Below are 13,335 nucleotides of genomic sequence, written 5' to 3' on the forward strand. Positions count from 1 at the left end.
CTCTCTTTTACTCATGTCATTAACTCTTTATAGCCCAGCAAAATAAAACTATAGAAATATGGATATATCATGTAATCTATATCTATGTCTCACACATGTTTTTCTACTTGTTTTGAATTCCCTTTTCCCTTTGGTCAGTCCGGCATATTGATTTTATAAAACCAAACTCAGGCATCATTTTCATGAAAAACAGCAATCCTTCCCTCATAGCCTTGAGCCAGTTAATAACTCACTCTCACGAGGCCATGAATGCCTGGTACATGAGTTTTTTTTTATTGTAATGATAATACTCTTAAGTTACACTCTTGGGAAGTGGTGCATTTAAAAGAGGGGGTAGTATTGTGTTTGACTCATTTTACTATTGATTGATGGACATGATATTCTTTGGTGTGACCACTGTGGACCTGCACCCCGTCTTGTTCACTTTTAGTGAAAACTCTAACTTACCTTTTCTAAGGCTTTAGTCTTGGAATCATTGTGGAATTTTTCTTCCCTTCTATCTGTTACTAAGTTCTCATTTTTCTCTTTGCTAGCAGTGCTGCCCTCTATTCTTGCTCTTGGCAAAAACCCTACACCTGACTGAAGATTTTTTGCTAGTTATTATTGACTATCCACTTGATTTACTATTAGCACCCCCAAGGTTTAATGCTAGATGTTGAACTCTCTCATGTTGCTTGTAGTTTTTCAAATCTATGTTTGCTATGGCTCTCCCAGAGGGATAACCCATTAAGGAAATTACTATGTTTTATACTTTCTAGAACTATTTGTATAAACTATTGCATAAACTTTCTGAGTTAAGAGTTCTCCATTGTCTCTCCAGAATATCTACAAGATTTCATCATTTCTGTTCACTTTCTTGGACTTCATTTCATCTAGTCCTTCACCTGAGGCCATGATTATTCTAAAATCCTTTTAGACAGGCATTGTGCCACTAGTCTCTTATTTTAGCTAATATTCTATTCTTATATAAACACACAAAAAACATTATTTTCAACATCCCTCTTCTCTTTCAGGAGCCTATTCTTATACTGCTTTTTTTGTATTATTTGTTTTTGTTTTTTATGGAGCAACCTTTTCTGAATACTATTTCTTGGAACACTAGGTCTATAGAAATTTAAACTTGTGGCATTATAAAAAAAGAAAAAAATCTTGGACAAACATGTTACAGAGATATTGGGTTAAATGACATTAATATGTTTCTTTATGACATAGCAAAACATGAGATATGCTAAAAGAATATAAATCTGAGTAGGTACAATAGACAAAAATTTCCAAGTTTGTTTATCCATTGACTATTTCTATTTTCTCATAAAGCATACTGAAGCCTAATGTTGCACAGAATATATTTTAGGAAATGCCAATTGATAGATTTTATCCACTTTATTATTATTATTTTTTAAGATTTTATTTATTATTTATTTGACAGACAGAGATCACAAGTAGGCAGAGAGAGGAAGGGAAACAGGCTCCCTGCAGAGCAGAGAGCCCAATGTGGGGCTCGATTCCAGGGCCCTGGGATCATGACCTGAGCCCAAGGCAGAGGCTTTAACTCATTGAGCCACCCAGGTGCCCCATATCCATTTTATTCTGATCCCATTTTCCCTAAGTCAACCCAATGCTTTATTGACTATCCTTTTGGCTTCTCTCTCCCAATCAAGCCAGTCTCAGAACCGGGTCTTTATCCCTCACCCCTTCTGTGGACCCTGCTGCCTAAGAACAAATGTTTTTCTCCTACACCAGTGCTATATATAAATTCTATTGATAAAATAAGTTTTAAACCTTGGGTTAGAGAGACATAAACCTTACAATCCACAGCAAACTTTAGTGAATAATGACGTGAACTTAATTTCCTCAGTGAGCCTGATTTTAATATTTTACTTTAAACCATAATAATTTGATAAATACCATGGTTTTCTTTATATAACTTACCTTTAGTATTCATAGGATCATTATGCATTTACTTGCTTATTCTTAAAAGAAACCTGCTAAAATAGAATGTTTATTCTTGTTCATTTATCTCTTATGCCATATACATAAATTATAAATGGGGTTTACTGGTGTGGTAAATATGAAACATTTGCCACAAAGGTGTAGATTTAGAATCTATGATTTGCATGCTTTTAACTTTCAGTTGTTGTAGCTTGATATTAGAAAAACTAGAGGAATAAATTTTTAATATTGATCAGACACAGTACTTCCATATTAATTGTTCAACTATGTCTTTAAAAAAAGAGAGATAATAACAAAAAGTCAAACCTGACATTGTTTCAGGTTTTGAAAAAAGAGATTCTTGGATTGCTTTTTAAACTGATGTGACATATTTGCTTTGAATACTGGAGAAGAGGGTAAGTTGTCATAAATACTTAAGAGTTGAATTCCTGGCTGCTGGAGGAAAGCTTGACCTCTCAGATATGCAGCAATTCTGATAGGCAGATTCAAAGCTTGTCAAAAGAGGCAACTCTAACTTTTCTTAGACTTAGTTAAAACTGCATCTGACTGGAAGATCTGTGGGTCTCTTAGTAGTCACATTCTTAGTAGTCACATTCTTCTGCCGTAATAATTGCTACTATTGCTCCAGAAGAAGGTATGACTTTGAGTAGTCCTGAATGAGCCAACCTATCACGTGCTAACTATAAAATAACTTTGGATGACAGTTGTTCCATAGTATCTACCTGGATGTAAAGAGCTTTGGCTAAAATCAATAATTTTGATATAACTGTTATTGGACTAGCCTTAATGACACTAAATAATAGACTTATTTGTTTTTTCCTAAAGCACATTCTTAAAGTACAGTAACAGTATCATGTTATTTCCATAGAGGTCAGTAATTTTTTGCCTTTTTTTCCCTAAGACCAGGGATCATATATCTGATTTATCTAAAAACTATATCATGTCATGTAGGCATTTTTGCAGTAAATATTCTGACAGAACATTAAAATCCTGATCTATTTTTAGTCCCTGCACAACCATCTGAGGATTGTTTTTCCTCCATGCGAGTAAGGGCTGATGATGGATTGATAGATGGTACAGGGGACCTTTAATTGTTCAGAACTGTTCCTCAATTAGATGAAACGGTACAATGCTCAAATTCATAAACAGGAAGATCTTACTCATAGTTCTTATTTTATCTTCTCAAAATTACATTACAATTAATGTAGTGTTTTGGTTGCATATAAATGTTATTCTAGGTCTCATGGGATATGATTGAATATATAATTTGCAGTCACACACCCACACAAATATTTTAAGGGCCAGTTTCCAGAATTAGACATACTTAATCATATAGTTCTTGCAATCATTTATTAGCAAAGTTATAGCAAAATCTGTAAGAGCTGTATCATGCCTCTGAATCTCCATCTATAAATTGTAGTAAAAATAGTACTGACCACATAAAGTTGTTGAGAAGATAATGAAGGTAACATGCTTTGTGTATATCTGAGAAATAGCACACCTCAATCAATAATGATAATTAGCATTACTGCCATTATGTCAAACAAAAAAAAAAAAAAAGGGGGGGGGAAAGTGATTCTCAAGTTAGTTCATATTTAGGCCTAACCTGGGCCTGGAAGTAGGAGCCTGAATCCATGCAACAGTCTCCTTGACTCCAGCTTCCTAGTCTATAGTCAGAGTTCTGTATAAGCCATGTCTATGTCTAAAAACCAAGCTGCTCTAAATCACCTATATGCAATCAGAATCAGTCTTTTAGTTTGCTTGTTTTTTTGGTTTGTTTGTTTTTGTTTTTGTTTCAAAGATTTTATTTATTTATTTGACAGAGAGAGTCAGAGAGAGAGGGAACACAAGCAGGGGGAGTGGGAAAGGGAGAAGGAGGCTTCCTGCAGAGCAGGGAGCCCATTGCGGGGCTGGATAGGGGAACGCTGGGATCATGACCTGAGCCAGAGGCAGAAGCTTAAAGACTGAACCACCCAGATGCCCCTCAGAATCAGAGTCTTAATGTTTTACAGGATGTTAAAGATGGAATAATCCCATCTCCGCACCTTCCAACTCTATTATACTATATAAGTGGATTTATCTTTGAAGCCTTTGGTTTCTCATCAAAAATACAAATATGAAAATAACTTGCCAAGATATCTTGAAGTTTTTAAAGCATAATTCAATGACATTTCTTGCAATTAATCAATAAGAAGTGGCTATCATTTAAAAGTTAGTTTTAAAATAATTAGGAGATTGGAGAACATTTTAAGGATAATACACTATTTAAAAAAACATGGAAGTGATCTTGGGCTATCAAGTACTGTTTTTGTTATTCCAGTATGTTAAAATTGACTGCTCATTGAAATTTCCTAATACAAATTTTATTCTCCTCTGAAATCATGAATGTACTTAAGAGATTCTGAATAACTGACACATTATCTACTTATTCTCTGTTGTAATCTTCCCTTTATATTTTAGTCCCATTATCTATTTTTGAATCATTTTTAAAGATTATGAATTGGGGAAAAACACATCTAAAGTATCTGGACATGGGGGTGCCTGGCTAGCTCAGTGGGTAGAGCCTGCTACTCTTGACCTCAGAGTTGTGAGTTCAAGCCCCACATTGGGTGTGGAGCCTACTTAAATTGATTAAAAAACAAATAAAATAGCTGGACATAGTGGAAGAACTGGATAAAGGCATCAAAGGGTACAAACTTTCAGTTTTAAGGTAAATAAGTTCTGGGGATAGAAAGCACAACATGATGTCTATAGTTAACATAGTATATTGTATATTTAAAAGTTAAAAGTTCTCCTCACAAGAAAAAAATGTGTGAAGTATGTGTGGTGGTGGATGTAGTAATAATCATTTTGCAATATATACAGATATCAAATTATTATGTTATACACCTGAAACTTATACAATATTGTAGGTCAATTGTATCTCAATAAAATGGGGAAAAATAAAGGAGCTGGATATGCTTCTCTTAAAAATCTGTGGTGGTAATAATAGAATTTGGACTGAAGTTATGATGAAAAAAATCTCATTATGACTTACAATTTGGGCTAATGTTAATAAATCAGCATGACTCGCATAGAGAAAAATTAAAAAGGGAATAAATGTATGTATTCCAGACTAATGTTTTAAAGCTACTTAAGGCCATAGCAAGAATGTTAAGTGCTTATGTCATATAAACAAATAATATGGCAAGAAACTTGTCTTCTCTTCTAATGTTTGGCTACTCAGTCTAACACAAGATATTTAAGACAGCATCTACATTTGATTTTCAAGTAAAATAGGTATTATAGGCCACATAAAGCTGGGTACATAAAAAATAGGGTTCTTATTGGATATGTTGAGCTTGGTTTCCTAAAATGATTCCAGGTAGATGTAAGTAAAGGAACAAACAAGCAGAAAGAAATGTAAAACAGGATCTTAATAATAGAAAAAAATGTATCATTCTGTTAAGCAAATAAAATTCTGTTTAGTTCTTAGAACAATCTGAAACTTATGCACTGTTCTTTTCATTTTACTGGTAAGAAAACACAACATTTAAAGAGATTAAGCAACTAGGTCAAGATTTACTCATTTACTCAACCTTGTTTTAGGTGCTTGGGCAATATCAACTGACAAAAACAGACACAAACCTCTCCCTTCATTGAGCTTACATTTTAATGTAGAGGGAGAAGCAACATATACATTAATAAGTCATGTAATACATTAAAAGGCAATAAGTACTATGAAAAAGAAAAAGAAAAGCAGGAAAAGCGGGATCAGAAATCCTTGGAGATGGGACAGTTTTCACTTTAAAAAAAAATATTAGATAAATGTCCTTGAGAGGGTTACATCTCAGAAACAACTGAAGAAATTAGGGAACTAGACATGATTGTCTGGAGGAAGAGCATTTTCATTTATTTACTTATTTATTTTCAGTGTAACAGAATTTGGAGGAAGAGCATTTTAAGCAAAGAGAACAGCTGTAGCCAACAACCTAAGGTGGGCTCTGTGTGGCATTGGCAAGTTGGAGAAGCAGCAAGATCAGTATGGATGGAACCAAGGGATTAAGGGGAAGAGGGAGAGAAGACAGTATTTGGAGAGGGTACATGACATTAGGAACCTTGTAAACTATTGTGAACACTTTGCTTTAGAATCCAAATAAAATGAGGAGCCATTGCTGGGTTCTGGGTTGAGGAATGACATCATCTGACATATGACTTGTTTTAACCGTTTCTGGTTGCTGTGCTGAGAATATTAGAGGATAGGGGAGACCTAATGGTAGAGGCAAGGAGAGCAGACAGGAAGCTATTACAATAATCCAACTTAGAGATGAAGGTGACTCAGTCCATGTTTGTTATAGTAAAAGTAATGAGAAACAATTTCCTCATAGTTTGGATGTGAGGAAGGAGACTAAGAGAGGAATCAAGAACAACTTTTAAGAATTTTTGGCCTAAGCAACTGGAAGGAAGTGGTTATGATCAATTAAGAAGAAGACTCAGTTGGAGCAGATTTGGGGGAGAAGAACATTAGCTCCATTTTAGACGTGTTGAGTACAAAGTGTTTATTAAATATGCAAGTTGAGACATTGAGAAGGCAATTGGGTATTTGAGTCTAGAGTTCTGGAAAGAAGTCTAGTTTGGAGAAATAAATTTGGGAGTCATCAACAATGATACTGAAAGCTACATACCTGGATGAATTACTAAAACAGTGAAGGAAGATTTAAAGAAAAATAGAGAAAGTAGACCAACTCTTGGTAGGATTGGGGAAAATCAGGTTATTTCATGACATTATTGGGAAGGTTTACCTTTAACAATATAATACACACAAAAAAAGCTATATAAATACAGCTGACTTGATCATCTTCATAGAAAATATTAAAAATTCTGAACTTCATGGTTTCACAAGCCTGGAAGAGGTCTTTCTAGGTCACCAACTGTACTTTCTAAACTTTGGGCAAAAGAAAATGAACCCAAACATATCTAAACAGTTGGACATGCTTTTCTTATAAATAACTAATTCTCCAATAATACATCCATAAATGGCATAATTACAAAATAATACTAGGGGAGGTAAACCAGTTAATTTTAGGTATTTGCACACATAAGCCCTTCTAAATGTGTTCCTAAGATTTTTGTAAGCAGAAGGTGGGTATATTTCATTACAGGAGTCTGAATATCCTATTATTCCAAACTTTTAGTGATACCTTGATTATGAGAAAGCAAAGTTTGTGGTTTTCTTTGACCTCTGAACTCCCTTGGTTGCATGGAACTTTTCATTTATCCTTCTGTAGGGGATAAAAAAAATTTCCCTTTACCCTTCTAGGTTCTTGGCCAAGAACCACCTCCCCTTGTCCTCTCCCCTAATAAAAGATTAACAGGAGAAAAACAAACAAAAGTTTAATAACATGTGTACTTCTTATATACTTGGGAGGCATCCAGGAAAACTGAGTAACCCTCTAAAATGGCCCAAGCCATGGTCTTAAATACCATTTACTGCTAAAGACAAAAGAAGATATTGGAGGGGAAGAGGTTGTCAGGAAGGCCAGTTGTGGAGGTTACCAGGAATGGCACAGTAACTAAGGGTATGCTGTTATACAGATTTAAGTCAGTAACTTCTCCATCAACAAGAGTTTCTAGAGATTTAGTCACCCTCTTCCTCTCCCTGGTATAGAGAAAGAGAGAGAGGGAGAAAGAAAGAGAGAGAGTGAGACAGAGACAGAAACAGAGAAAGGGAAACACCTTTGCAAATGGAGACTTCCCTTATAAATGTGTATTTTTATTTTTTAATTTTTTTTTACAAAAGGGTAACTTTTTTACCCAGTTTTCAGAGCTTCTCTTATGTCTGCTGTTTTGTAAAAATAATCAGCTCAAAGTAATCCTTATTCCAAAGACATATATCTTGGGGTAGCAAATTCTGTTCTCGTTCACTTTCTTACATGACTTGTTCACCAAAACTTATATCTTATTAAATTTATATGATCAATAAAATTCTCCTTTATACACTTGTAAAATCCAAGATCCTCTCCTGATCCAATTTGAAGATTCCAATAGGACAGCTCTTCATTTTATTTTTTTTTAAAGATTTCATTTACTTATTTGACAGACAGAGATCACAAGCAGGCAGAGAGAGACGGAGAAGCAGGCTCCCTGCTGAGCAGAGAGCCTGATACGGACTGGATCCCAGGACCCTGGGATCATGACCTGAGCCAAAGGCAGAGGTTTTAACCCACTGAGCCACCCAGGCTAGCTCTTTAAATAAAATAATGATCAAATGCTAACCTTAGGCAGCAGAACACCTTGTAAGCTTATAGAACATGGTTATATATAGGAAATATTCCCTTCCTGGCATAGATATGGGTTGAAGTATTTATTAGTGAATACATGTGTAGGTCCAAATGTATGATGCAAAGTGGTGCTCACCTGAGATGATGATTTTTTTTTTTTTTAGATTTATTTGTTTGAGAGACAGAGAGCAACCACAGAAGGGGAGTAGCACTGGGGAAGAGTGAGGAGAGAGAATTTCAAGCAGACTCCCTGCTGAGCCCAAAGCCCAACACAGGACTCCATACCACCACCATGAGATCATGACCTGAGCCAAAATCAAGAGTCCCACAATTAACTATCTGAGCCACTCAAGTGCCCCTGAGACAATGCTTTCTTAAAAAAAAAAAAAAAAAAAAAAAAAAAAAAAAAAAAAAAAAAAAAGTCAGTTAGCTCTAGCATTAAGAGGTAATGGGAAAGGTTTGCCACCCAAAGGTGTTTTGTCAAATGAAAGGCTTCTTAGAAAACGACCACAACCAACACTTGGCTACCAGAAGGCCAATGTCATACCTGTCAATATCAGACTGAGTCTCTGGTAAATTCCATTCAAAATATGTAACACTAAATAATCCCTTAATGTATTTGAACTTCACTTTCTTCATCTGCAAAACGGGAATGACGACATAAAACCTGCCCAGGAATGAACCTCGTGAGGGCCAAAGGAGACAATGCAGGGCAAGGGTTTTGAAACTGTCAAGTGCAGGATTACATGATTTCAGTGATTTTGACTAATTTACGTTTGCTTAGAAAGGTCAGGCTTTTAGACATTGTTGGTAAGACTCAGCGATTACGTTAGATGTCAAGTCCGATGACTGAATTTCAGAAACTACGCGTTGTCCGCCCTGGTCCAAGAAGGTCATCTGTTATTCTCCTGTTTCTGTTCCTAGTGATCCAAAGTAGACCCTAAATGAATTCCAGCCCCTTGAAAAGTCTCCCCCCAACCTCTGTATCAAAACGGTCCTCAAGCCCCATTCCCCGCGCCCGTCTTTTCTAGTCTCTTGCAGGGGGACTACATTTCACAGAAACCCCTCCAGTGCCCGGAGGGGAAGGTGCTGTGACGTCCTTCCAGGCGCGCTCGGAACACCTTTTCCCTCCCCCGTCCCGCCATCCCGCCGTCCCGCCAGCCCTCCTGGCTCCCGGCAGCGCGGCCCGCGGACCCGCAGCGGCCCGGAGCGCGGCTGCGGACGCCCGGCGGCGGGGCGCCACGGCGCAGGCTCCGCGGCCCGAGCAGGCGCGTCAGCCGAGCTCGGCGGTGGCGCGGGCGGCGGGGACGCAGCTGCCCCCGCTCTGCGCCCGCCGCACCCCCAGAAGCCACCGCCGTCTGGGCCCCGAGCCGCCGCGTCCTCGCCTGGCGGCTGCGGGCGGGGGCGCCTCGGGTAGGTGTCGGGGGCTCTTGGCTGGGGTGGGGGAGGAGGGCAGGAGAGGACCCGCAGAGGGAGGCGGCGGTGGTCTGGGGACGGGAAAAAACGCTCTGCGGAAGGACCGGGTCAAGCCTGGGGTGGTGGAGGCGCGGGGAGCACTGCGGCGTGCAGGGGGAGGAGGCGAGTGCTGCCCAGCGTGGGTAAAGGGGCGCGGGGCGCCGGGCAGCCGAGTCAGGGATGCAGCGATCCGGTGGCGTCCGCGGATACGCTCCGGATGGAAGGATGCTGAGAGCTGGGGGGAACTGGGAGAACGCAGGATGTGCGGGGAGGGCTCCTTGCGTTGTTTTGTGAAGCTCCTTCAGTCATTGCAGCTGTCCCCTTTGAAAGGTTGGAGGTGAAGACAGGGAGCATAGGGTTGGATTTCTCTGGCCCCTTCAAACCGTTGGGACGGCCCTCCTGTTTTCCTGGGGAAGAATGTGGAGGTGGGAGAAGTACCTGCTGCTGTGGGCAGAGGTGTGTGGAAGCCGATGCCACCGTGGGATGGGGGAAGGGAACGTCCAGTGGGAAGTTGACAGAGAACCTTCTGTTGTTGCTCTGGGCATCATAAGCCCTCTCTGTTGTCCTCGGAGAGGGGGCCTGGGAAGAAGCCCTCTGGCTTGCCATAGGTGCTGTAAAGGATACATGGAAGAAAATAAGAATTCCTGGGAGAGAGGGAGGTGCAAAATATGACACGGGAGAAGCAAGATTCTAAGGGTGAGAGGAATTAAGTCAATGGTGAGGAGTCTGATAGATCTCTTAGTCTGCAGAAAACAATGATGGAGAAACAATTTATGGTTTGGAAATGAAGGACTTCAATAAATATTCCAGTGTTTCTAGACGCTTAAAGTTCTTCGTCTTCTCCTTCTTCTTCTTCTTCTTTTTTTTTTTTTCTTGATGCATCGGACCGGCAAGAATATAATTATAATTTGAGCATAGAAAGTGTTATTAAAATAGGTCTAAGAAGATTATGTTAAAGAGTCTGACCATACTTGCTAGTTTTTTTTTTTTCCATATTATGTTACCTAGAATGTAGAGTCAAAAATCATCTTCGATCAATCTTAATATCATGAAAGTGGGAAAGCCAACAAAATACCTTAAGTCAATATGCACCCGTTTTGGGTAAAAGGTAACTTGCAAATTTAATGTGTATAAATAAAAACACCGAATTTAAAGTGTGAAATTTTGATGCTAATATTTTTCTTTTATCTCTGTCAATTCTTTAATCTTTGTGATTAGAATAGTTTTATTATTTTTGAAAAAATATACATGCAAAGTTCAAAAATATAGAAATTGAAAAAGGAAATAAAAAATCCAAATGTACAAGAAGAAGGAAACCATTTTAACACTGTGTTAAACATCCTTGCATGTAGTTTTCTAAGCATATATTGAATATTGTGCAATTCAATGTCAATTTATGATTTTCTCTAACATAAAATCAGAAATTTTGCATACTTATCTTTTATACCTCCTTGGGGTTGTATTTTCTAAGAACGGTTATTCCATTTAACCTTTACTCACAAATATATAATGAAGGCCAACCACATAGGTTTGAGCAATGAGAATTTCATGTACAAATGTACTTGTCCTTTGGGTAGTAATGGTCATACTCTCTACAGTCGTATTGTTATCACGTTATGTAAACCTTTTCTTGTTCTTTCTTGTAGATTGATCTCCTGAAACTTAACTTTCAAGATGAAGTTTTTATTGGCGATTGCCTTTTTTATTTTAATTTCCTTATGGGTTGAAGAAGCTTATTCTAAAGAGAAGTCTTCAAAGAAAGGGAAGGGGAAAAAGAAGCAGTATCTATGCCCATCGTACGTCCTTCATGTCTTATATTATTATATGGAGAAATATTAGTGCATTTTTTAATCAAAGTAAGGTGGTTTGTTAAAGCATATCAGCAGAACTTTTCATATCAGAATATGTACCCATTGGTTTCACAGGAGAGGTTTAGAATGTGATAACTAATATCTAGTGCTTAAGATAAAGTTTTATAAAGTTTTGTTCATGCTCTAGGATTATACAATTTATGTACATATTTTATAAAATTAGGAAAAAAATTACTATTTCTTTCTTACTCTAAATATGGAGCTATAATTGGATACTGAAATTCCATGTTTTGATCAACAGCAGTTCAAAAAGATGGTTTTAAAAATTCCTAAAAATGAATATCAGTTTAAAAATTAGCTATAGTATGATTTTTAAGGTATATTTCATTTATGTTGATGCATGGAAGAAGAAAATTCACATGGTAGATCAGTTTTCTATTTCAATATTTTTCTGTAAAGAGCTTAGATTGGAAAATTATTTTTTTCAAAATTGGATATTTTTCAAAAAATGATATTTTTCCTTTTCAAAAAAGGAATATTTTTTCAAATATTTCAAATATTTTTCAGAAAAGGATATTTTTCAAAAAATATGTCACGAAATTTCAAGTTACTTGTAAAAACAAAATCTAAATCTGAAACACCAACTCCTTTTGTGGTTTGGACTTTTTTTTTTAATAGGAATGGTTAATATTACTGGCGAATAACAGCGTATTTTTTATAATACCTAATGGATAGAGCAATTGAAGAGTTTGTAAGTAAATAACTTTCATAAATATAAGGGATCTTTAGGTAATAAGATCACATATGCCATGATCTGGAATAAAAATTAATTTGCTGTTATAGGTCATTTTTTAATTAAGATGTTTTAAATGTCATATTGATCATGGGTGACATCTCAGAATCAACATTATTCAAAGATAGACCATGATAGCTTTGTAGATATTCCGTATGAGATAGGAACATTTTGGGAAGTTTATTTTGTTAAGAAAGGATATTAAAATTGGTATTTTGGGATGGATATCTGTCTGACCATGTGAACCTGGAAGTCTGGAGTCAGTATCATGTACATATAGGTTAGCATTAAATAAAGTTCCTGATTTAGAAGTATCTCTTGGTTTTCAAGTTTATTAGTCCTACTTATTTCAGTGCTGCAGAGTCTGATGTCAGGGCCAGATTTCTGTGTGTATTACGGGATGGCCCTGAGTTACATTCACATGTCCCTCCTTAGCTGTCTTTCCAGTTGGATATGAAGTATCTGGTGGGGTAGGTTTAGGAATAATCACCATCTGCAATTATTACTATTCTTCAGTGTTCAGAGTTTTGGTGTCACAATCAGGAGATAAGCCTGTTAGCAAAATGGACATTGTCAGGCCTTACTCCTCCCAAGGGAAAGGACACATTCTCATGTTTTAGCTCTTTTTGTATTTTTTACTTGATGCATGTTGGCATATTGATACAAACTGTTGCATACATGTTACAGTCATGGTGACTCTATGTGTGGGTTAGGCCAGCTTCAATCAGTCAGGTTTCTCTATATGTGGAAGCTGATAGAACTCTCTTCCACTACCTCTTGCCTGTCCCTCACCCTCCGCCCCCAATCAAATGTCATGAATCAAAGAGTTCGGAAGCTGGCAACAGCAAGTCTTAGAACTACTATGTATCTTTTTTTTTTAAATATTTTAAATATTTTAAGATTTTATTTATTCATTTAACAGAGAGAGAGAGAGAGAGAGAGATCACAAGTAGGCAGAGAGGCAGACAGAGAGAAAGGGGGAAGCAGGATCCCTGCTGAGCAGAAAGCATGATGAGCTCCATGAGCATGAGAGCTTGATCCCAGGACCCTGAGATCATGACCTGAG

At 37.4% G+C, this 13,335-nt stretch overlaps 1 protein-coding gene across 1 annotated transcript in view; it reads left to right on the forward strand.

Annotated features, from left to right (window-relative positions):
- The first annotated feature begins 9,353 nt into the window (after nt 1-9,353).
- The window catches only part of GLRB (glycine receptor beta), a 102,620-nt gene continuing 98,638 nt past the window's right edge, over nt 9,354-13,335 (forward strand). The window contains exons 1-2 of the mRNA XM_045085074.1: nt 9,354-9,623; nt 11,312-11,461. Coding sequence (XP_044941009.1) covers nt 11,340-11,461 — 122 coding nt within the window. The 5' untranslated portion in view covers nt 9,354-9,623; nt 11,312-11,339. The remainder of the gene's footprint in view (nt 9,624-11,311; nt 11,462-13,335) is intronic.

This window comes from Mustela putorius, unplaced genomic scaffold (assembly GCF_011764305.1).
Source record: "Mustela putorius furo isolate JIRA1106 unplaced genomic scaffold, ASM1176430v1.1 tig00000056_pilon_pilon_pilon, whole genome shotgun sequence".
NCBI classification, from domain to species: Eukaryota; Metazoa; Chordata; class Mammalia; order Carnivora; family Mustelidae; genus Mustela; species Mustela putorius.